Source organism: Protopterus annectens, chromosome 13.part0 (genome assembly GCF_019279795.1).
Source record: "Protopterus annectens isolate FY-2018-M chromosome 13.part0, PAN1.0, whole genome shotgun sequence".
Classification (NCBI taxonomy): domain Eukaryota; kingdom Metazoa; phylum Chordata; order Ceratodontiformes; family Protopteridae; genus Protopterus; species Protopterus annectens.
This window is the reverse complement of record NC_056747.1, coordinates 1198591586-1198617784: the sequence shown is the minus strand read 5'-3', so window position 1 is coordinate 1198617784 and position 26199 is coordinate 1198591586. Positions and strand designations below refer to the sequence as shown.

The 26199-nt window shown below is 46.1% G+C and overlaps 1 protein-coding gene across 1 annotated transcript in view; it reads right to left on the bottom strand.

Annotated features, from left to right (window-relative positions):
- The window catches only part of DDX42 (DEAD-box helicase 42), a 991771-nt gene that overhangs the window by 398477 nt on the left and 567095 nt on the right, over positions 1 to 26199 (bottom strand). The window contains exon 9 of the mRNA XM_044054957.1: positions 8368 to 8544. Within this exon, the coding sequence (XP_043910892.1) occupies positions 8368 to 8544 (177 nt within the window). The remainder of the gene's footprint in view (positions 1 to 8367; positions 8545 to 26199) is intronic.

Sequence of the window (26199 nt, the reverse complement as noted above, 5' to 3'; positions counted from 1 at the left end):
TGACCCAATTTGTTTATTGCAAAGGAAACAAACAGTTGATTTGATTTCCGCGTCTGAGCAGTTCTATTCAAATAAAAACGCAGTTGTCTATGGACATCCAACTGATGAAGAATATATTCTGCGTTATTAGAAAACTCGGGAAAAAATACAGGGAGCTCTAGAGCCTGTTGAATGCAGAAAGAAGAAGCTACCTTTGGTAAAAAGGAGGGATTTAATTTCAGGGACACACTATGCTTGTGAAATATCAAATAAGGAGGATCAGAACAAAGAGCTTGAAGCTCTGAAACCCGCCTGGCCGAAGTTATGGCCACTAAAAAGGCGGTTTTCCAGGACAGAAATTTCAAATCGCAGGTAGCAGCTGGTTCAAAAGGGCAGGCAGTTAAGGCAGCAAGAACCAAATTTAGGTCCCAAGGGGGAACAGGATGAGATATTGGGGGCCTAAGGAGCCATGCTCCTTTAAGGAAAGACTTACAAAGTTTGTGAGACATTAATGAAGGTTCAAAAGAAGCATGAAAATTAGAGATAGCCGCTAGTTGAACCTTAATCGTGGAACCTGAAGAGCCCAACTGAAAAAGAGAGGCCAAGAAATTCAAGACCTCCGATACTGGGGCGGTAAGAGGATCTATACCTCGTTGCTGAGCCCAGAAGGTGAACCTTTTCCATTTGCTGGAATACAGTTCGACAGTGGAAGGTTTGTGAGAGGAAGACAATATGTGGATCACCTCCGGAGAGGGGGAATTGTCCCGGACTAAGGATGGAAGCGGAGTAACCATGCCGCCAACCTCAAGGACGTGAGAGATGGGTGAGACTGTCCTGACTGAGTCAACAGGTCCGGCACCGGGTCCAGAAACCATGGACCTTCTACCGCATACCTTCGAAGGAATGGAAACCAAACCTGACGAGGCCAGTGCGGGGAAATCAAAATCATTTCGCTCTCCAGGTAAATTGCCTTCTGTATCACCCTCGGCAGGAGGGGAACCGGAGGGAAGGCATAAAGGAGACCGGGGGGCCAAATGTGGGTTAGAGCGTCCCTGGGAATCTGTCCCTGAGAGGGGATCAGAGTGAAGAACTCTCTGCACTTCGCATTGTGGGGGCTGGCAAACAAGTCGCAGCAAGGGAGACCCCATTTGGCGAAGATTTTCGCAGCCTCTCTTTGGTTGAGGGACCACTCGTGGGGTAACAGGATGGTCCTGCTTAGTCTGTCCGCAATCACATTGGATTTCCCCGGTATGTGCGTTGCCATTAGGAAGCGGTTGGTAGCTACCGCCCAGTGCCAAAGTCTCATGGCTTCTCTGCACAGTGGGTATGACCTGGTCCCACCTTGCTTGTTTATATACCAAACCACTGACATGTTGTCGGATAGGATAGCAATCAGACCTTGCGGGAGAGCGTGATGGAGAGCTTGTAGTACCAAGAGTACCGCTCTCATCTCCAGGATATTGATATGCAAATGCGCTTCCTGGAGTTGCCATGTGCCTTGGACAGACCTGTCCAGGTAATGACCCCCCCACCCTACTTGGGAGGCGTCCGTGGTCACAGTGGCAACGGGGGACTGAGGAATAAAGGGTCGCCCCTGGTCGAGATTGGATCGGAGGAGCCACCAACGCAGATCTCGACAGCAACTCTCCGTAATTATAACTAAGTGGTTCAAAGGGAGTTCCTGATAGGACCATTGAACCGACAGAAGCCATTGCAGAACCCGCATGTGGAGTCTGGCTAAGGGGACTAGGAGTATAGTTGATGCCATCGAGCCCAACACCTGTAGAACCAGATGGGCCGGAGCTCTTGATAGGGGGAGGCAGGATCTGACTTGGTTCTGCAAAACTTGAATTCTTGCTGCCGGTAAGAAGGCGCGCATCCTTTTTGTATCTAACTCTGCGCCTATAAAGGTAATACGCGGAGATGGCTGTAGTACAGATTTTTGCCATTTGAAAGTAATTCCCAGGAAACGGCCCAAGGTGACCGTGGCCATGAGTGCCTGAAATAGTAGATGCATGGAGGTGGCAGTAAGGAGCCAGTCGTCTAGATAAGGAAACACTTGGAATCCTAGACTTCTCAGGTGAGCAGTCACCACTGCCAGACACTTGGTGAACACCCTGGGGGCTGTGGTGAGACCAAAGGGCAGTGCTCGGAACTGGAAATGACTGTCTCCCAGGCAGAAGCGTAAATGTCTCCTGGACTCTTGACCTATCAGAATGTGATAGTAAGCGTCCTGGAGATCTATGGAGCACATCCAGACATCCTTCTCCAATAGTGGGAGAATGGACTGAAGGGTGACCATTCGGAATTTGGACTTTTTCACAAAACGATTCAATGAACTGAGGTCCAAAATGGGCCTGAAGTCCCCTGTCTTTTTTGGCACCAAAAATAATGTTGAGTAAGTTCCTGATCCGATCTGATCGGTGGGGACAGGCTGGATGACTCCTTTTTCTAGCAGCTTTGAAACCTCTATTGCTGCCTGATCCCGCTGACTGGGTGGCACGTCCGGGATTTCCCTTACGGGAAGGGGGGATTTGATGAAGGGAATGAGATAGCCTCCGGTTATAATCCGGAGCACCCACTGATCGCTGGTAATAGCTTCCCAAGCTTGTGGGTGTTCCGCAAAACGACCCCCGACTGGCTCCGGAGCTGCACAGTCGGGCACCAACTCAGGGACGTTGAGTGTAGGAAGAACCACGAAAGGAATCGCGGTCTCCAGAGTTACGGGGGCCTCTGCCGCCTCTGGGGCGGCGTCTTCCTGAATTCCCCCCCCCTGCCTCTAGAGGGGGGATCACTAGGTGGAGTAGGGAAAGACCTCTGAGTTTTTCTGAACCACATTTTTCCTCCTCTCTGGGCCTTGGGGTAAGGCCTAGAGGGAGTGGAAAAACAGGCCCCAACGGCAGTCAAGGTCTTGCCCTCCTGCTCGCACCGAGTCAGTGTGTCCTTCACCTTGGGTCCAAACAAAGATGACCCATCAAAGGGGGCGTCGGCGAAGGAAGACTTGAAGGCCTCCGCAAATGAACACAAGCGTAACCAGGCATGTCTCCTGAGGGCGACGCCTGTTCCCGCTGCTCTACTCACCCCTTCGGCCGCATAAGAGATGAGCCTCATGGACGAGTTCACAATGGAAAATAAAGTAGTCATCTGGGCGCCAACAGTGTGGGCTAGCGCCTCAGGTAGTTTACCTGTGAGGGACTCACTTAGCTCTTTAAGAAGGTCCCTTTGGAGCCTAGTAATTCAGCGACCGTAAAGTAAAGGCCGCTGAAGAAAGGATACGCTTCCCGTACCTATCCATGCTCCTGGAATCCTTATTAGGAGGGTGAATAGACGTTGAAGCCTCTGCCACGTCCTGCTGTGTGGCAGATGCCACCACCATTGCATCTACGGGAACTCCTTTTGTCAAAAATTCCTTTTGAGGGGGGGCTGAAAGAAATTTATTCGGTCTTGCAGGCACCGGTTCCACAGAATCAGGGTGTTCCCAAGCCCTTCGAGAAACCAAATCAAGCAATTCATCGAAAGGCGGAGACACCCAGGAGGCGGAGGGCTGGGCCCCGAAGGCCTTGAGGAAGACTGACTCCTCAGCGGAAGGGGTTTTGGCCTGCCAATCTCCTCTCTGTCTCAGAATCTCAAGGATATCCGAGAAAGAGACATCATCCGAAGATGATTTAGGGGACCCTTCCGCGTCATCAAGGTCAGTGTCCGATGTGACAGACTCATCTTGGGAGTCTATGTGCTTCCTCTTGCACAATTTCTTCCGTGGAGGCTCATCCGAAGCAGTTTCGGATGGACCCCCCAGAAGAAGGGAACCCCCGACGGGGGTATCCTCAGGCCCTGGGGCCCCGCTGTCAAGGGACTGCAGTACGGCAGAAGCACCAGTCTCCAGGTCTAGGGACGGTGAGGTGGAAGCCTGCTGAGCTGGCAAGGACATGGCCAGCGCGCTCCTCATGGCCTCAAAGGCCGGACCTCCAGACTCCATGGAGATCACTGGCCGAGAGGCCACGACGGCACTAGGAATTCCGGCAGCCGATGCTCCGAGGGGAAGACTAGGTACCGAGGCACCCAGTCCCAAGATGTTCCCCTCGGCGCCGGCTGAGGAAGTCCCAGTACCAAACCCTGAACCCGAGGACAGGGTAGGAACAATGGTCGGTGCCGACAGACCTCGAGGGGGTCTCGGTTCCGACCGTACGGCTCCGCCTTGCTCCACCATCACCGACTCCAACGGCTCCGAGGAGGTTGGAGGAGGAATAGAGTGTTTCGGAGGGGGGATCGGCTCCGAAGCCAACTGGGCCGGAGCAGAGACCATTTGTGCAAAAACTGGAGACTGGAAAAGCCTCTGAATAACCCTATCCAAATCCGAATCCGACAGTTTTGAAGATTTAGAGGAAGTAGACAAGGGTCGAGACGACTTTCCTCTCGGCTCAGACAATGTAGGGGACCGGCTCCGAAAAGGCTCCAACACTACCGGCGCCGGATCCGGCACAGCACGAATAAGGATCGGCGCCGAAGGAGCTGGAGCCGAGGGGAAGAGTCTGAGCTGCACACCTCCACCGGCTCGAAACCATCGGGACCGATGGAGGTGATTCGCCTCGATACTCCAACCTGCGGTTCGAAACTAATGGAGCCGAGGAAAGAGGCATCGAGGCAGACCCTTCGACCCTCGGCTCAAGTCAGTGGAGCCGAGGAAGAAGAGGTCGACTTATGCTTCTTAGCAGTCGGTTCCGACGGACTTGTCGGAGCCGACGACCTTTTCTTTTTAGAGGCAGTAGGAGATGAATCCAAAGCTTCCTCAAAAGAGGGCTTAATAAGACCCTTCAAGATCAATTTATTTTTTCGCTCTTGAAGAACCCTAGAAGAAAAAGCATGACACACACTTCATGTCTCCTGTAAATGTTTAGGTCCTAAACAATATACACATATAGAGTGACTGTCTGTAATAGACATTTTGTAATTGCACCTAGTGCACTTTTTGAACCCTGATTTTTGCTCTTTAGACATGCCTATACACTATGTAATAACACTATCGAAATACCAAAATTTTGCGCCAAGAACAGAAGTGACTAATAACACCAAACTGTTAGAGCGCGAGAAAAAAATGGCACGAGCTCTCCAGAGAGAGATTTACCTCACAAGTGAAATAACAAGCAGGAAAGAACACGACAACAACGGGCAAAAGCCCTCTAACTTAAACGGGCTTTGCCCGGAAGAAAAAAGGGAAATAATAACACAGACACTCCAATAAGAAGGGCAAAGGCCCTCTAACTTAAACGGGCCTTGCCCGACCAGCAATATACAAGTATCAGCAATGACAGTCAATCACTCACACAACAAAAAACACAAAATACACAAAATAGCCGTTAGAACAGCTTTTGTATTAAATAGTGAAGAAACCCCAAGGTCAAAGACCCCTAATGAAAAAACACTTAGCTCCAGCCAAGTCGAGACCACGTCCAGCTAGTAAAGCGGCAAACGAGATCTGGGGAAGCAGGTGTGGTGCATCCTGGGATAGAGGGTAGCCCAGCCAATAAGAGACTTTGTTCTAGTGTACTAGTTGGCCGAGTTGGAGCCGATGGATCGGCTCTGAGCCCATCAGTTATGAATGTAAGCGAGCTAGGATCCCATTACATCCAATCATCCTTGGAAAGCATAGGAAGAAGCTGCTGGAGGGTGAGCATTTTGAATTTTGGTATCACCAGAAAGGTGTTTAGAATGGACAAATCTAGGATTGGGCGCCAGGTGCCCTCTTTTCTGGGTACCAGGAAGAGTCTGGAATAGAAACCTGGGCCTATCTGGTCTGCAGGAACATGCTGTATTGCCCTCATGGAGAGCAGGGAAAGTACTTGCTTTTTGGCCTCTGCCCACTGGTTCGGAGGGAGATCTGGGAACCCTTACGGGGTTGGCAGAGTGTGGAAATAAAATTTCTATCCCTGGGACACTATGTTGAGGACCCATCAGTTGTTGGTAATAGAGGCCCAGTTGCTTGCATGGAAGGAGAGTTTTCCTCCTAGGGGCACAAGCAGGTGGGCAGAGGTAAAGTGTGAAGATGTAAAGTCATTGTGAGTTCTTACCATAAGGGGGTGGGACTTAGCACTCCCTGTTTATGAAGAGAAGCAACTCCATTGCTTAGATCTCTGTATTCCCTGGGGCTGCTGTCTGGGGAGTCTGTTTCTCCTGGGTCTTGGCTGAGCTGGCCTGGAGGCAGCAGGAAGGGACCAGTGCTTGGAGGGGCAATGCCTACTGAACCTCGGATGCTGGGCCTGTAAAAAAAGTCTGTCTGCACAGATTTAGCTTTTTCTTGCATCTTTTTTAAGACCTCTTCTGCCTTGGTGCCAAACAAATTGTCTTTGTTCAATGGTGTGTCCAGTAATTTGGATTTGACATGGTCTGGCAAGGTCTGTTCCTTAAGCCAAGCATGCCCTTCTGAGGACAGAGCCCTGCAAGATGCTTCTAGGGCGTCAAAGCCACAATGCAAGGTGGCTTAGTAACTTGACTTGCACAATGCATAAGCTCTTGTAATTCTTTATTTTTTGCACAAGCAGGAAAGGAATATATTTTTTGTTTGAGGAGTTCCATGGCATGCTGCTATTTCAGCATGTGGAACTGACAATTTAATGCTCTAATAGCAAGAGTAGCAGAGGTGTATACTTTTTTACCCCATCTGTCTAAAGCTCGGGAATCCCTGTCGGAGGGGGTGTGATTCTTAGCTGAGGTTGCTTTAATTCCTTTAGGTCCTTGAGAGATGACCTCTAGGTCAGCAGTAGGATTTTTGAAAAGGAATTTGAGAGAGTCAGGGACTATGTAGTACCAGTCAGGTTTCCTGGGAGGAGGAGGAAGGGTGTCAAGAGTCAAGCTGGATTCCATAAAAACGTCATCCACAACATCCAGGACTGGAGGAATGGCCAAACGTCTGTGCTGTGGTACATCTAAGAATTCCCCAAGTCTCCTTTTTGACTGTGGATAGTCTTGACATTCCCACTGGAAATGCTCTTAAAGTATGAAGGGTTTCACCAAATGAAAAATCCTCAGGTGGAGAGGCAGATGGAATGGATTCCTCTGCATCAGAATCCTCAAGCACAGAGGGGTTGCATATCTTCATATTCAGAAGCATTAAAGTCATCAGACCCCTGTTCAGATAAAACTACTGGGGACAAGCCTCTTTCTTTTGCAAGGGGTAGCCTGGCTTCCCTTAATAAGCATTAGGTCTTCCGCCATTTTAAGCATTTGAGATTGAGGCAAGGAAGCAGGTGCCTGAGCTTGGGTAGTCTGTTTTTTTGGGAGTAGTTCGTACCCTGGGCCTTAGAGACTCGGTAGTTTTAGAAAAAACTGAAGATGCGAAAGTAGTCATCGGTTTGTGTCACGTATCGGTAGAGCAAAGTACTTCCTCGGAAGCCTGCTCAGAGGCTCCAGACCCCATCCAAGGTAGAGATATCCACAGGATCGTTAGTCGTAGAAGAGTCTCGTGGCAATCCGAAATGGTCTCTGTAGCAGCCTGTGAATCCAAAGAAGCAGGCATCAGGGGCTACGAATGCGTCTCACTGAGGACCGGAGAACTGACAACTAGCTAAATGGAAGCGTTGTCGGCAGTTTTGGACCTGTGCGCCTGTGTCTGTCTTTATCCTTACGCTTTTTCGGAAGATCGGTAGTCTGATAGCTTACTGAAGCCATATCAGAATTAGAGGACTGAGAGCGAAAATATCTAGCTACAATAAGGGCCAGACAATGTATAGTTCTGGCGTTGATCAAAGCACACACAGTAAGAATGGAAGTCTCGGTGTGGTATTTGCTTTCCACAGGTGAGACAATTGTTAACTTTCTCTGACATCGGTTAGAGCAAGAAAAAAGGATCCCCAACAGGGTACTTAGCTTTAGAAGACTTCAATTCGGAAACAAAAACTCCCGTAGCGGCCGACCAGCACTCATGCTAACTGCTTCTGCTTCGGGCTCCTCAGCAAGAAAGACTGATGTAATGGTGTCGGCTGCCTGATTTTATACCACTGATGACCTGACATCAGTCCTGGAGCGACAGCAACCAACACAGAAATGCTAAGCCTCTGGTATTCGGTCTACCCCTGGCAGGATAACCCAAATGTGATGACTGCAACAGTGAAACACGAAGAACATCTGAACCAGAGAATGAAGCGAGGTGGAGCAGCACAGCTAGCCATTGCACAAATGTGTCATAGTACTAAAACTACAGTATCAAATTTACATCAACATCCTCAGATGTCAAAAATAATTTATATTACCACTGACAAGTTTCTAGGATAAAAAAATCTACCCAGACTACTACTAATATAACAAACTGTTACTTCAAAATACGAAAACATACACCACTTATTGTGTGCATCACTCAAAAAAAGAATCTGAAGTCAGCATGCACAGCTAAAGTACCTGTTGACAGAGTTCTCTAGTAGGGCAGACTACAATTGCAATAGGACCATCTCCTGGCTGCAGCTCTTTCTGATCCATGATATGAACAAGCATAGGCCAAATGAATGCAGCTGTTTTACCACTACCTGTCTTAGCAATGCCAATAAGATCTCTGCCACTCAGCATAACTGGAACACCCTGGAGAAAAACAAAAAAAAAAAACAGTGGATATTACTCTAGAAATGATACATTGTGTGAAGCACATACTAACAGTGTACCTCTGACATCACTCCTGTCTATTAAATACAATTACAGCCTAGCCAAGAAACACTGCAGACAGGTTCAGATTTCTAGCAGTGGACACAATTCTTACTAACAAGGCAAATGGCTGTCTGAAGCTCCAGTCTCTGTCATAAGTAAATGTACGTACTCACCATACCAGCTGATCTGTAAAGGATTCCATGTTACAGAAGGCAGCTGTTGAGATTTATTATTCTTTAATGCTTAAACACTAACATTTCCCCCTCTCATTTATCTACAGTAAGGTGTGTGCATGCCTGCCAGAGCAAACCATAGCGCACTGCACACAGAAAACATCCATCTCCGCAACTCAGTTCAACTGCCACCGACTAAGCAAGCACTATCTTTAAGTCAGGAAACAAAATAAAAACATTCTACATAGTATAAATATGCATTTTAATGACTCAAAGGAAACTCCATCCTAAACCTCAAGGTAGACAGACTCTCCAGCAAAGGGAAGCATTAGGAAGGCAATATCCACCAAACACAGAAAACTTCCTTGCAAATCAAATACAAGTACTTACCTGTTGAATCCTTCTTTAATTCCCTGCTGTAATGGCTAACTGATGGAAACATCCTAAACAATGAAAATCAACACCCTTGGGTGGACAAAGGCAAAGAAGGTCAAAAGGTAAAAAGCTCAAAAAGAGAAAATCCTGTAACATTAAAATGTAAAATGAGGTCCCTCTCTTGGAATCAAGTGCAAGCAATAAGTGTAGTAAAACTATCAATGGACAGCCAAATGGCCGCAGTACACCATAAATGTATGCAGGGGAGACGGTACAGTTGTGTACACTTACCAAAAATGTAGATGTTGGAGTGTATTCACTGTTGCAGTCCTAACATATGGGTTTATCCGGCTCCCGGTAGCCTTCAGTCGGCCTGAATACTATAGTCCTTGTTATATGACGTCGGCTGCAGTCTGTTGTAAACTGATGACAGAACATCAGGTATAAAGGGAGGTGGCCGGTGCCATTTCCTCAGTCTTTCTTTCCTTAACTGTAAGGAGCCCCCAAAAGAAGGCCAAACCACGAAGGCGACACCCTGGAAAAAAGCCATCCAAAAAAATAACATAAGTAGTCTGTGCCTTAGGAAAAAAAGGGGAATGGAGGGTGGGAACCCAGGACAGCAATAGTGAATACACTCGAACATCTACATTTATAGTAAGTGTACACAACTGTACTATGTTCTTCGTGTTTCACTGTTGCAGTCTTAACATATAGCCCAGGAAGAAAACAAAAGGGTGGAGGAAGAATCCGAGTTTAAGGATTGGTAAGGAGGCCTTGCAAAACTGCAGAGGCAAAACCAGCCCTAGACTTAGAAACAAATATAGGTTGTAATGTTTTCTGAAAGTATGGACAGAAGACCAAGTGGCTGCTTCTAGAACGTCCTTAGAAGGCACACCTTTCAAAAAAGCTGCAGAGGTAGAGGCTGCTCTAGTAGAATGGGTCCTAATACCCGGGGGGGGGGGGGGACTTTCCATGCTGCAGGTAACAAAAATGAATACAATGAGCAATCCATTTGGAGATGGTTTGTTTGGAAATAGCTTTACCCTGAGCCCCAGGAGCAAAACTAACCAACAACTGCTGAGACTTCCGAAAGGGTTTAGTCCTATTTAAGTAAAATCTCAACTGTCTGTGCACATCAAGCAAGTGCAGAATCCTTTCCCATTTATTCTGGGGATTATTGAAAATGTAGGCAGATGAATAGACTGGTTAAGTGTCAGACTGGAAACCACCTTAGGCATAAAGGAGGGATTAGTTCTCAAAGAAACCCGGTCTGTATGAAAAATAATGACAGGTTCTACTGCCATTAAGGCTTGCAGCTCCGAAACCCTTCTGGCGGAAGTAATAGCCAAAAGAAAGTCAGTCTTCCATGAAAGGAACCAAGTCTGCAGAGGCAGTAGGGGAAGAAGAGTAAGATTCTCCAGGACAAAATTAGATCCCAAGCAGGAGAAGGAGTTCTTCTTGGAGGTCTAAGATTGCTAGCTCCCCTCGGGAACTGCTTCATCAAGGGATGAGGTAAAATAGGGTGCTCAAAAGAACAATGAGCAGAAATTGCTGAAGCATGAATCTTAACTGTAGAAAAGGAAAGTCCACCATTAAGCAAACCTGCTAGATAATAAAGAATGAGGGAAAGAGAAGGTTGGGTAGACTCTTCTCCTTTAGCCTGCATCCAAGAACAAAATCTCTTCTATTTGTCTGCATAGGATTTCCTGGTGCTAGTCCACTCAGCCTCATGAAGAACTTCAACCACCTGCTGGGAAAGATTTAAAGTATTAGCCAAGCAGTTAAATGTAGAGTTTGAAGATGAGGATGAAGAAACTTTTCCCCATTCCTGAACCAACAGATCATGTACCAGGGGAAGATGCCAAGGCTGAGCTTGGGAAAGGCTGCGAAGAAGGGGATACCAATGCTGCCTGGGCCAATCTGGTGCTATAACAGCAGCCTTTGGTTTTTCGTCCCTTATCTTCAGCAAGGCTCTGGGAAGAAGAGGCAGAGGGGTGAAGGCATAAATTGTCCTTCCCATGGACACAACTCTCAGTGTCCACTCTCCATGCTTTGTCGTGAAACTCCCTGGTGCAGAAGGTTGGAAGGAGATGATTGGTGTGACAGGAGAAAAGATCCACCTGAGGAGTGCCCCAATGCTGAGTGATGCGATGGAAAATGGTAGTGTTCAGTTGCCACTCATGAGGATCCAGAACATGTCTGCTCAATTGATCCGCCAAGGAGTTTAGCCTCCCTGGAAGATACTGGGCTATGAGATGTATGCCCTTGGAAACTGCTAAGGACCACAGTTTCATGCTGTGTCTGCACAAAAGGTAAGAGTGAGTTCCCCCCTGCTTGTTGATATACCACATGACTGTGGTGTTGTCTGTCCTGATCAGAAGAGTCCCAGGGTAGAGTAGGTCCTTGAAAGCCAGCAAGGCCTGCTGCACTGCCATCAATTCTTTTAAGTTTATGTGCAGATGAATCTGTTGGATGCTCCAAGTCCCTTGTAAGCCCCTGCCTTCCAGATATGCCCCCCCATGCATAATCTGAGGCGTCTGTGGTGAGAGTCTGACTGGCAGGTGGTGGGCGGAAAGGCACACCTTTGTTCTGAGAACAGGCTGTTGCCCACCAGAGAAACTCCATTTGTAGACAGGGAATAAGGGGAAGAATCAAGTCCTGTGTGTGTTGACACCAAAGGTTCTTGAGGTACCATTGAAGTTTTCTCATATGCAGCATTGCATATGGGATCATCAGGATACACAAAGCCATGAACCCCAGCGCTTGCAGGAATTGCCTTGCAGAGGAGCTGGGTCATGCTTGCTAAGTTCTTGAAATAAGCCAACAGATCTTGTTGTTTGTCTTGAGGGAGGAATACCATCTGAGTGGCTGTATTCAGACTTGCTCCCAGGAAAACAACCTCCTTTGTAGGAACCAACTTTGACTTCTCGTTGAGTGTGTAACGTAAAGAAGTGAGAATGTTCTTCAAAGTCCAAATCCTTTAACTGTTCTGGGGAGTTTGCTTGAATGAGACAGTCGTCCAGGTAAGGATAAAATTGAATGTTCCTCTGCCTGCAAAAAGCAATGGCTGGTGCCAGGCACTTTGTGAAAACTCTGGGAGCAGTAGATAAGCCACAGGGCAGCGCAGAGAAGTGTTGCTCTCCAGCCCTGAAACGAAGAAACTGCCTGCAACTTTCCCTTATTGGGATGTGCAGATGAGCCTCCTTGAGAGCCAAAGTTACCAGCCATGAATCCTTGCCCAGCATTGGCAGCAACTGTTGAAGAGTGAGCATCGTGAATTTGGGAATCACCAGGAAAAGTGTTTAGAATAGACAGATCCAGAAGAGGGCGCCAGGTGCCCCCTTTTTTGGGTACCAGAAAAAATCTTGAGTAAAAACCTAGGCCTGCCTGATTTGCAGGAACTAGCTCTATAGCCCCCATAGTCAGTACAGAAGAAATTTGATTCTCTACCTCTGCCCTGAGAGTTCTGGGAATGTCTGGGTAACCTCGTAGAACAGGGAAGGTGTGAAAATAAAACTTGTAACCTTGGTTTACTATGTTGAGTACCCATTTGAAGTCTGTGATGGTTGACCATACCCTTGCGAACCTGGCTAACCTTGCCCCCAAAGGAAACCCTGGGCCCGCAGAGGTAGGCACAAGAAGGCCGGAGTCATTGAGAATGCTTGCTTTGGGAAGCTGGCTTAGAACTCCCCGATTTAGCAGCAGAAGGATGCCACTGTTTAGTCCTTTGAGGGGCAGAAGGCTGCCCTCTGGGAAGATCTGAAACCCCTAGGCCTAGAGCGACCTGCTTGCTAGGATCAGGGAAAGACCAGTTCTTGGAAGGATAATGCCTACTAAACAGAGGAGGCTGAACCCGAAGGAAATCTTTTACAGCTTGCATAGATTTCGCCTTATCCTCCAACTTTTTCAGTATCTCCTCAGCCTTGTTACCAAAAAGGTTGTCTTTGTGCAAAGGAACATCCAGCAATTTAGATTTTACAGGTTCAGAAATAGGCTGCTCCCTAAGCCAAGCATGCCTTCCAATAACGGAACCAGTGGCTGCTGCTCTGCAGGAAGCCTCCAAGGTGTCAAAACTACAATGAAAAGAATGCTTATTAACCAGAGTGGCAAAATTTAGTAAATCCTGTAAGTCTGTTCTCCGACATGGAAGGAATATCCCCAAGTTTAGCCTTAATAGCCTCCAAAGTATGCTGCTGATACTTAAGCATGTGAAAAAGACAATTAACTGATCTCATGGCAAGAGTTGCAGAGGTATAAACCTTTTCAACCCACCTGTCCAAGGCCCTAAACTCCTTATAAGGAGGTACATGGTTTGTAGCAATAGTAGCCTTAACACCCTTGGGACCTTGAGAAATAATCTCAGGATCAGCAGAAGGGTTTTGAAAAAGAAATTGATGAGAATCAGGAACCCTATAATACCCATCAGGTTTTCTGGGAGCAGGAGGAGTTAAAGAATTTTCCATGAAATCATCCACAACTTCCAAAACAGGAGGTATAGCCAGAGGTTTATGCTGTGGCAAATCTAAAAATTCCCGGATCCTCCTCATAGACTGAGGGAAATCCTGATTTTCCCATTTAAAGTGCTCCCTAAGAGTATTCAAAGTATCCCCAAAGGAAAAATCTTCTGGAGAGGAGGCAGAGGGGATAGAATCCTCAGCATCAGAATCCTCAAAGACAGAAAAAAGTTGAGAATGTCCTTCCTCATCAGCAGGAATACTGGAAACCTCAGAATCCGATTCAGACAAAACATTAGGAGACAATTCCTGAGCCCTTTGGGAAGGGTGGGGAGATGAGAGCCCTTAAGGGTAAGAAGATCACCAGCCATCTTTACCAACTGGGACTGAGGCACAGGAGGGGAGGCAGATGCCTGCTTGTGGGTAGATTTGCGGCTGAAAGGTTTACTAGTAATCCAGTGGGACTCGGGAGGCCTAGCAACTGCAGAAGTCTGAGCTAAGGTAGTCTGTCTGGCTCTGGTCTCATGTCGAAGAGAAGAGGCGTCAGAAGCCGGTGCCAGCTAAGCGGCTCCGGACCCATTTGAGGCGGTGACAGGCGGAGGGTCAGAAGACAAGATAGCAGCCTGCGGCATGGAGGACTCCGTAAAGGTCTCGGCAGAGTAGGGGCTGCGAAAGCACCTCACTAGCTACTGCTGGGCCGACCAATTTCACTGGCTCGTGGTCAGAAGCTTTAACCGTAGGCCTGTTGCGGTCCTTGTCCTTGCGTTTCCTAGGTAGATCCGAAGTCGGGAGACCAGAAGATGCCATACAAACAAACTTTGGCCAGACTCCAAAATGCTTATATAAAATCTTAGCTCTACGGCATATGGTACGCAGGTTGAAGGAAGCACAGAGATCACAGTTAGGGACATCGTGCTCAAGGCCCAAACAAGTTATACAACAGAAATGAAAATCAAGGTGCGGAATCTGTTTTCCACAGGCAAGACAGTTATTTGTTAAAGCAAGAAAAGAGGATCTCAAACAGGGTACTTATCTGAAGCCGTCTTCAACTTGGTAGTTGGAATGCAGAAAAAAGGTAAACGGCCGACCGGCACTAGTGCGAATTGTGTCTGCTTCAGGCTCAATGGCAAGAAAGACTGGGAAATGAAGTCGGCCGCCTCCCTTTATACCCGATGTTCTGACATCAGTTTACAACTGACGGCAGCAGACATCATATACCAAGGACTCTGGTATTCGGGCTGACTGAGGGCTACCGGGAGCTGGATAACCCATATGTTAGGACTGCAACAGTGAAACACGAAGAACATTGTTGAAATTAGTTCTACCTGTAGTCCCACTTTTAATGGAGCAGCACCTCACAGTAGTGTTTTCCAACAGTAATCATTTACCTAAATGTTTTACTAACAGAGTAGCTTCTCTGGTCCACTAAATTCATCCATGACCCAATTCACATGACAAAAAAAAAAACATACAAGGATAACAAAGCCTTACACCAAATGACATGTATAATATGCATCATGTTGAGAGAACCCATTACTTTATACAGCAGGCTGTGTGTATAGACATAACAGTCCAGTGTGAAGACATCAGAAAATACAGTTGTGCAAAATTTTACCTTAAAGGACAACCGTGCCCTCAGACTCAAAAAAACATGTTTATTTCATCATGGTTTGGCGTTTCCTATATTTTAACACCATTCTGGGACTAATTACAGGTTTTTAGATATTTTTATACATAATTTCTGAGTCTGCCCACATGGGGTCTGGCATACTGAAAGAATTCCAAAAGTTTAGTCTGCCTCTATGTATCCCAGTATGCATTGTTCGTCTAAAAAAAATTGCATCACATCTGTCACTATTTTCCTAGAGCTCCTGTCACTGTACTCATTTACAGGTATTGACTGCTGTGTTGTAAATACCTAGCTTTGGTTAAAGGAAACAGGATAGTAAAGCAGATTGCTCAACCTGCTGTCTCTTAGTCCCCATTGTTTGATAAAGCCACAAAAAATCATCATTGCAGCTTTAAAAAGTAATGCATTCAACTGTTTACCTCTCAGGCTTCCTACCTTTCCATACCGTTTTATTTTCACTTTGCAAAACAAGTTGAAAACCCCCTAGCTGGCTCTTAAATGATGATGTTGCATCTGCCAGAGCTCTTGCTGTAGTTACCCAGACGTTTCCTCTCCCAAAGTGATGTAAGCACTGCCTGATTTGCATGCTCTATAGAAAAGCCAGTGAACCTCCCAAATTGTGATGTCAGAGCTGCCTTGCCCAGCCCACTCAACCTAATATTACTGGGTATATGCTGTGTGGAACTCCTTTTCTGTGTAAAAGTACCCTGTCGACTGCATTTACCCGAGGGATTTGAGGAAAGTTTGCATTGCCTGCATCTTCGCCAGCTTTGTGCGTGCGTGTGTGTGTGTGTGTGTGTGTGTGTGTATGAATGCACGCAGGGGGACTGGTGGTGTGTGTTCCATTCCTCGAAATATTACAGCAAAAATGTCAAACTAATATCAGTTTTCTGAAAAGCCCTACTGATGTGACAAAGCACAGTGAGGAAGTAAGGCAAAATTGCATTAACAGCGGCGTAATTTTAAAAATGACCATGCACAGACATTAACTGCATCTTTTTACATATGAAGCAGATGTTTGTCACAATTAATAGAGAACACTACATAAGATTACATTAAGTATGAGAGACTAATTTTCTTAAATTACCACTTAAAAAAACATGCAACTGCTGTCATGCAAGTCCTTGAAATTTAGCTTTTTTACAGTCTATCATTTGATAGCTATTTAACCATACTGTAAGGAAAAAACTGGGAGTTTGGTTTGCAAAGAAGTGATTTTTCCCACTGCTATACAGCTTGCATCTAAATTTGACAGCAGGAGTGTCCCACTGTAAGGAAGGAAAGGCTGTGAGAAGCAAACAGTACATTAGTCTGGTCACCTGCTGTGAGCCGTCAATCACATGCAGATAATGGGTCCAAATTACCCTTGGCTGTTTGAAAGCTAGGGAAGGTAGATGTGAAGGGGGAGGGGACTTACCTTGAAGAACTAGATTTTTTATGTCAAGCCTGAATTCAAGTTAGCATTTCTAAGAAGAAACAGCAATAAAATGCACTTTTCAGTTCTGTTCTGTGGCATTTGCAATGCTTGGGTTTGAAGTAGTCATTGAAAAAGATGTCCTCTTCACTGCTGCAGTATTCTTCACTGGAGGGATCTCCTGTCAAGGATAGCCCAACTTTCGGCCAGTATACCAAAAGCTTTAGATCTAACAGGTGCCTTATGTCAAACACATGCTAGTGCCTAGGGCACAAAAATGACGTACAAATACTCAAAGTACAGTTGTGTACACTTACCATAAATGTAGATGTTAAAAGTTTGTGTTGTTGTTGAATTTACCCGTTGAGGCTACACACTCAAGTGCGCTAGCCTGTGTTATATACTTACTGCATTTTCTGCTGTTTGTGTAACAAAAAAGAAAAAAAAATATCCTTGTTTCCCGCCTTTCCTGACCTAGAATAGTCCCTAATACAGGCTTTGCTGTATTCTGGACTTTTGGATAGTTCCTGTGTTGCCCATTTCCTTACTCGGATAGAGGGAGGCTTCTTTGTTCACCAGTGGGAGTGGGGAGCTTTGAGCAGCCTATCTGTCCCTGGAGGAGTGATCCCAGCACAAGAATCTTGCAGTCTATTGGCCGTTTTGGGCTAATTTCTAGCTCTTTCAAGTCCCCCTGTATAAAACCCACTTTGGCGCGGTTTTTGCGCTTGTTCCTACTCAGCAAAGCTCCTCGTGGTCCTGCAGACTGGTGCTAGCAGCAGAGACAAAAAGAGCGACTGCTTACCTGATTTAAGTATATTTTTTCTGCTATTACCTGTGCGACTGTCCTTTCTCGCCGAAAAGCGAGTTATATCTGCTCTTTTACCTGTTTAAAGCTGTTTTTCTGTTAAATTATACCTGCACTTTAAAAGTTTGTGGTGTTGTTGAATTTACCTGTTGAGGCTACACACTCAAGTGCGCTAGCCTGTGTTATATATTTACTGCATTTTCTGGGGTTTGTGTAACAAAAAAAAAAATATATATATATCCTTGTTTCCCGCCTTTCCTGACCTAGAATAGTCCCTAATACAGGCTTTGCTGTATTCTGGACTTATGGATAGTTCCTGTGTTGCCCATTTCCTTACTCGGATAGAGGGAGGCTTCTTTGTTCACCAGTGGGAGTGGGGAGCTTTGAGCAGCCTATCTGTCCCTGGAGGAGTGATCCCAGCACAAGAATCTTGTAGCCTATTGGCCATTTTGGGCTAATTTCTAGCTCTTTCAAGTCTCCCTGTATAAAACCCGCTTTGGCGCGGCTTTGCACGATTTTGCGCACAGCGCCACTTAAATCGGGATTAAACTTTTTTCGGCTCCACAAAGTCTGCTCTAACTTTAAATTGAAGACCCTATTTTCTATCTAAAGCACTGCACTTGCACTTGCTCATACAAGCAATTTTTTAGCCCTAGAAACCAAAAGCTCTACACCCCTAGATACTCCCTAGAGCACTCGGCCCCTATTGGTCCTTCTTTATCAGTTATAAAGGAGTTACCTATACTTGTCTGGTATGACCAAAGGACAGATGCTAGTCTCCTCTCCAGTCCAGCTGGTGAATCTGGGAATCCTGAGGCAATGTTACAACTGCCTCATGTACACAGACAACCCTCTCCCTCCTCCCAACAAGCTCAAACATATGTGAGAGATGTAACCATATAGCCAAACTGGAGGTTGAACTCTCTCAACTCACTACTGGCCCAGTCAGTCAGGAGGAGAAGGTAACAACACACACCACAAATCCAGTCTCACAGAGACCTACCACAATGTCTAATCAAACACACCAAAATATATTCTGAGGCTCTAAATAAGAATCTGCTTAAGCAGCAGAGACCTCCAAAGCAGACATCCAAGCACCTGCTACCCCAAAACAAAACACGTTAAACACAACTCACAAAGTCAGTGAGCCAAACAAACGCAGCCCTTAAGGCTAAACAACACACCTGATACACTTGTAATAGGTGACTCTATTGTCAGACACACTGACGTCCCACTCACCAGACTGAACAAGGAGAGGGTCACGGTAAGCTGCCTGTCGGGCGCCAGGATCCGCCACATAACGCAAGTACTCAGATCACTCCAAAGCAAGTACAAATATGACTCAGTCATTGTCCATGCTGGTGTGAATGACCTGAAACGTACCTCCCTGGACTACATGAAAAAAGACAGAGGAGCTCTCTAATCATGTAGCCCAGGCCGGTATGACCCTGACCTTGAGTAGCATCTTGCCCTCACCAAGAATGATGCCACAGTATAAAGACAAAATGCTCAATTTTAACAATTGGCTTAAGTATTGGTGCAAATGAAAGGGGATCCAGTGTCTGTCAGCCTGGGATGACATGCTCAACAAGCCACGTTGCTTTTCTAAGGATGGACTGCACCTGTCACCTCTGGGCTTTTGGATATTGGCAAAGGCTCTTGCCACCCCCCCATAGTGCCTTTTTTAGGCAAGGCTCAAAGGACAAACCCACCTCCATAGATAACACTGGGAAAAAGAAACTAAGGGTAATGCTACTCAACGCCAGAAGTCTAAACCTCAAAATGCACGCACACTAAGCTCTCCTCAGTATGGAGAATATCAACATCTGAGCAGTAACAGAAACCTGGTTCAAGGCTCCCGAGAGCACCCCAGCACTACCAGGTTATACCTCATGCCACGCTTTTCGGCCCCAAAACTCGGACCGAACCACAAAAGGAGGGGGAGTATCCATATTCATCAAAGATACTCGCACCTCCAGGTTAGTGGCACTGCATGAAGCAGCAGAGACCATCCATGTGCAACTAACAGTGGGCAAAACTGCCTTTCAGCTTATAGCCTGCTACAGACCACCCTCACAAACTCAGGAACCTCACTCGGCCTTCCTGAAAACACTGGAGAATATGAAGGTCTCTCCAAACACCATTATACTTGGTGATTTCAACTACCCAAACATAGACTGGGAGCATTACTCAAGCCTCAATGCCCTAGCCCAAAGGTTTCTTGAATTTATTAACTCAAATGCTATGGAACAACTAGTCACCACTCCCACAAGAAGGGAAAATATACTGGACCTGATCACCACCAACATGGGGACTCAATGCTCCACACCAGAAGTATACCCCTCATTGGTAAGATCGGACCATAAATTAATCTCATTGGACATCCACATCCCGTCCCCACCCCCAGCCCAGAAAACCACAGTGAAAAATTTCTCAAAAGCTAATTTCACACTTCTCAAAACCGAGGTGACATCCTTCAAAGCCCCCGGGCCTGCAAAAACTACAGCCCAATCTGCAGAAACCTTTACAAATGCATTCTATGGACACCTTCAGGAATGCATGGATCATGCAATCCCAAATAAAACCAAGACCCAATCCTCCAAAGGCAGGCATCCAATCTGGTGGACCCCAGCCATAAATAAGCTTTACAACAAAAGGAGGAAGATACTACATGATAGAGCAAAATCCCTAAAAGGGAAGGCAGCTCTGATCAGTACTAGCAAAAAACTACGGTCCCTCATAAAATCATCCAAGGCCAGCTTCGAGAGAAAAATTGAACAGGACACCAAAGATGATCACAAAGCCTTCTTTAGCTATGTTAGAAACCTGGGCGGCAACTCCCAGATATGTTCAGAGTTAATCCAAAATGACAAAAAATACACTGAACCCACAGACCTAGCCAACATCCTGGCAGACAGGTTCAGTGCAAACTTCTCCCCCCCCCATCCCCCACTAAAGATCAAATATCTATCCCAGCAGAGTCTCGCCTCCCTGACATCTCAGATGCTTAGGTAAGAGCTGCCCTCTCCAAGGCAAAAAACACAGCATCAATGGGACAGGACAGTGTCCCGGGCTGCTTCCTACACAAGCTCCAAGAAGAGCTAAAACCACATATAAAGTTACTGTTCAACCTTAGCCTTAGTACAGGATATGTACCCAAGGAATGGCGTACAGCTACAGTGGTCCCGCTCCACAAAGGCGGTGCCTCAACAGACTCTGGAAACTATCGCCCCATAAGTTTGACTAGCCTGGTCTGCAAAGCTATGGAGAGGATCATCATGGAGCTCATAAACAAAGACATTGGGGACCTGCAGACGCTGGATCCTACCCAGTTTGGCTTTAAGGGCAGATCCTGCCTCCTGAACCTGGTTGACTTCTTTGAAACAGTCACCAAGGCCATAGATGAAGGGAAGGTAGTACATACAGCCTACCTGGACCTCGCAAAAGCCTTCGACACAATACCCCACTCGGGCATCATAAATAAGCTCTCCAGCTTAAACATCAACCCCTATGACATAAGATGGATTGCAAACTGGCTCAAGGATAGAACCCACATGGTCAGAATTGCGGGAGCCATGTCAGACTCTAAACCAGTTACTAGTGGCGTCCCACAAGGCTCAATCCTGGGACCTCACTTGTTCGGTATATATTTCTCTGAGGTACAGGCCAACACAGGAGGACTATGGCTGACCAAGTTCACAGACGACTGCAAACTGGGTGTCATAATCATCTCACCAACTGACACAGACATCCTACAAAAGGGCCTCAGAGACAGATAACTGGTGCCAAAGCCATGGCCTGAAGCTGAATGCCAAAAAGTGCATAGTCATCCCCTTTGGGAAAAACAAAGTGCCCACAAATTACCACATAGGTGGTAATCCATTAAGCACGGAAGAAGTAATTAGGGACTTGGGGACCTAAGTGAATAGCAATCTTTCCTTTGACAATCACGGCGCCAAAGTGATCAGAAAGAAGTTCTATATAGCCCACCTTATCACGGAAGGGTTTACATCTAGATCAAGAGAGGTCATTGTGCCCCTCTACTCATCAGGCCCATAATAGAATATAATGCCCCATTTGGGATGTACCTAACCAGACACCTGCAGCAACTGGAAAGACCCCAAAAGTACCTCACCAAAAGGATCAAGGGACTCAAACAAATAACCTATGCTGCTCATTCAAACTCCAGCAATACTCAGTTGCATACCGCCTACTCAGAGGTGACCTGTGCCTGACGTATAAAGCCACGTCAAACCCAGATTTAATTGACATGCTCCACCTCAGAAAATCCAAATCCCTTAGAGCTACGCGCTCGAGGGACTCGAACCTCAGCACAGAAATTAATAGAACATGCTGGAGGGACAGATTTATAACCCAGAGGCTCCCATCACTCTGGAATAGAATCACAGTCCATGTCAGACAGAGCCCCTCACTGCTTCTTTTCAAAAGGAATCTTGACGAGTGGATGGGTGATCGTAAGTTTACCCCGGGGATTACCTCTGTGTCACTGCTAGACAGAGGCACAGTAAACTAACCTTAAAAGGGTATAGTAAACACGTTTAAAAGGGTGGTGGAAAGCCAAACACACTCTGGCTAGGCTTGTAAATGCCCCAGGGCAGATAGCCTAGTATCAACCTATGAACCTATGTATTCACTGCTGCAGTCATCACACTTGGGTTATCTGCCTGCAGGCAGCCCTCAGTTGGCCCGAATACCAGAGTCTTAGTATTTCTGTGTCGGAAGGTGTCGCTTCTTCCATGACGTCAGGGGTATAAAACAGGCAGCCAACGCCATTACATCAGTTTTTCTTGCCCCAAATGTCAGGAGCCCCCAAAAAGGGAACTGGTATATGCTGAACACCACCAGTAAAAAGTAAATACCAATGCCATTAGGAATGGCCATAGAGGGGAGAGGTAGAAAGGAGAGAATGAGGCAGGGGGCTGGAGGGAGGGAAACCAGGACTGCAACAGTGAAAATACTCGAACATGCACATTTATGGTAAGTGTACACAACTGTACTATGTTCTTCATGTTTCACTATTGCAGTCATCACATTTGGGTTGATTCCGAAAGCTGAGGAAGGGTGGAGGCAGTCAAGAAGTGTTAGGTCTGGCTAGTAGGCCTTGCAAGACTGTTGTAGCAAATCCAGCCCTGGATTTAGAAATGAAAGGTAAATGGTAATGCTCGGTGAAGGTGTGTACATAACTCCAGGTTGCAGCTTCCAGAATGTCCCTGGTAGGGACTCCCCTGAGAAATGCTGTAGACGTGGAAGTAGCCCTAGTGGAATGTGGTCTGATCCCCTGTGGGGTTTCCATGGTGCTTGTAGCAGAAATGGATGCAGTGTGCTATCCATTTGGAAATGGTTTGTTTTTAAATGGCCTTGCCCTCTGCCCCTGTAGCAAAGATGACTAGCAGCTGGTCAGATTTTCTGAAAGGCTTAGTCCTGTCAAGGTAGAACCTGAGCTGTCTGTGCATGTCCAAGGAGTGCAGGATCCTTTCCCCTTTATTCTGAGGATTAGGGAAGAAGGTTGGCAAATGGATGGATTGGTTTAGAGCCACACTGGACACCACCTTAGGCATAAAGGATGCGTTAGTCCTGAGGGAAACCATGTCAGCATGGAAAATAATGAAGGGTTCCCACAGCCATTAGTGCCTGTAACTCGCACTCTTCTTGCTGATGTTATGGGTAAAAGCAAGGCTGTTTTCCAAGAGAGGAATTTTAACTCAGCTGAGGGAGCAGGTTCGAAAGGGGGAAGAGTGAGCTTTTCCAGTACAAAGTTAAGGTCCCAGGCAGGGGTGGGTGCTATCCTAGGGGGCCTTAAGTTGTTAGCCCCTCTCAGGAACTGTTTAATGAGAGAGTGAGAAAACAGAGGTGTCTCAGTATTATAATGAGCTGAGATGGCAGAGGCATGAATCTTAATGGAGAAGGATAGGCCTCTGTGGAGTAGCTCTGCTAAGGTAATCCAGGATTAGAGGTAAGGAGGGCACTGCTGTGTCCTACCCTTGAGACTGATTCCAAGAACAATATCTTTTCCACTTTTCATCATAGGATTTCCTAGTACTAGGCCTTCTAGCTTCAAGAATGATGTCCAGCACCCGTTTGCTGAGGGTTGCTGGTGGGGTATTCAAGGGATAAGCCAGGCTGCAAGGTTTAGGGTTTGCAATTGTGTATGCAAAATTTGTCCCTCCTGCTGAGACAGGGTAGAAGTCTGATGAAGGTGCCAGGGTGGCACTGTTGTCAGGCTGCGTAACAGTGGGTACACCAGTGCTGGTGTGGCCAGTCTGGGGCAATAAGAATTGCCCTTAGCCTGTCCTGTTTTACCAGGAGTAGTACTCTTGAGAGAAGGGGCAAAGGGGGGTGGGGCATAAACTAAGAGGTTTTCCCATTGAAAGGATGGGGCATCCACCTTCCAGGCCCTGTTGTGAGGGTTCCCTGGTGCAGAATTTGCTCAACTGGTGGTTCTTGGGAGGAGGCAAACAGGTCTACCTCCGGTGTCCCCCACCTCTGGATCAGAAGGTTGAAGATGTTGGGCTCCAATTTCCAGTAGTGTGGGTCTAGGAGATTTCTGCTCAAGTAGTCTGCCAGTGAATTTTGTTTACTTGGCAGGAACTGAGCTTGTAGATGCACTTGGTTGCACAAGGCTGTGTTCCACAGGGCCGTGGCTAACCTGCAAAGTGGGTAAGAATGGACTCCCCCCTGCTTGTTTATGTACCACATAACTGTGGTATTGTCTGTTTTTATAAGCAGTTGTTCTGGAAGGATTAGGCATTTGACGGCTGTCAGAGCATTCTGTACAGCTAGCATCTCTCTAATTGATATACAGGAGAATCTGGCTGGGCTCCAATGGCCCTGAACGCATTTGCCTGCCATGTGAGCCACCCATGCATAGTCTGATGTATCTGTTGTCAGGGTTCGGGCGGTGAGGGGTTGAGTGAAAAGCAGTCCCTTGTTGTGCTTGCATGCTTCTGCCCACCAAAGAAACTCAGCCCTTAGACAAGGTATGATAGGAATGACCGTTTCCAGGCCATGAGAATGTTGGCACCAAAGACTTTTCAAGTACCATTGAAGTTTCCTCATGCAGTCTTGCATATGGAATTAGCAGAATACACAAGGCCATGAACCCTAGGGCTTGCAGTATTTTTCTTGCAGAAAGCTGGGTTCTGGTGGCCATTTGCTTGAAGTAGTTTGTCAGATAGTCCCGTTCTTCTGAAGTGAGAAATGCCATCTGGGAAGTTGTGTTCAAACTTGCTCCTAGGAATACAATCTTCTGACTGGGTACCAGTTGTGATTTATTTTCGTTGGTGTACCCCAATGAAGTCAGAAGGCATTTTACAAATGCCAGGTGCTGAAGCAGCAATTCTTGACTATCTGCCTGAATCAGGCAGTCGTCCAAGTATGGGAAAATTTGGATATTTCTCTGCCTGCAGTGTGCAATGGCTGGAGCCAGGCACTTTTGCACATGGTTAGTAATTACCTGAATAAATACACCAGTGTGGATCAAAGCACAGTCCTTTTGCTACAAGTTTTGATGGATATTGTTCTTAATAACAATTTTTTCCACTTTAATGGCAAACTTTTCCAACAAGTAAAGGGAGTAGCCATGGGTACTAAATGGCTCCAGCTTATGCTAACTTAGTGTTAGCTGAATGGGAAGTTGAAACCTTGACTAAATTACCTGGATTTCAGTATACTAAAATGTATTTCAGATTTATTGACGATATTTTTTTTGCATGGACAAGTACAGCAGATTTACTTGAACAATTCCTGCTGGATATTAACAATAGCATTAGGTTCTTAACATTTGTTAAATCTGGTACTGGACTATCTGTATCTTTCTTAGACACTAAAATTGCTATTGATTCCAGTACAGGATCTCTTGTCTCTAACATTTTCAGGAAAGATAAGTTTCGGAAGAATTATTATTTGGAATTCACTAGCCAACATCCTTTTATATGAAAAGAAATGTAGTGCGTGGACAGTTCATTAGGCTATCCAGAATAGTCAGCGAAGATGCATTGTTTGACTTGGAGTCTGATTTTCTCTGTGAATTATTTACAGAAAGGCTACCCCAGACACCTTATTGAACATATAGCTACTGAGGTAAAATTGAACAGACACACTAAGTTTCAACCTATCCTGAAGTATGGTTTTATTCCCAAAACAAACAACTCTACTGTGACTTCAGACAGGTCTCTTAGTTTTCCGTTACCGATCAGTAGAGACATGGAGACGATCCGAACTATTATTAATAAAAACTGGAATATTGTCAGGTCTGGTGATAACTTCACTAATATTTTTGGTACTGCACCGATGTTTTCATACAAACGGACTAGAACACTTCAAATGGCTTTTGAAAACAGGGACCCTATGTTTGTTGTGAAAAATGTGGTAAACAATAATGATTCCCTGGTATGTTCTGTTGTGGTTCATGTGTCTCTTGCCAATATATTAAGGTAGGGTCTGTTTTTGTTTTTCCTCACAATAATTACAAAGTTACATTCAGACAGCATTTTGACTGCCATTCCATTAATATTGTCTATGCAGCTGTTTGTGGGTCTTGTTCTTCGTTTTATGTGGGCAAAACCTGCCGGAAATTTTCTGATCGTATTAAAGAACATGCAAGAGCCATTAGAACCTTGGATTCATATAATGCTTTAGCACACCATGCTAGTAAATGCAGACAGTTTGAAAAATTTAACTTCCTAGTACTGGAGCAAGTTGCAGTGTTCTTTGGAGACTTG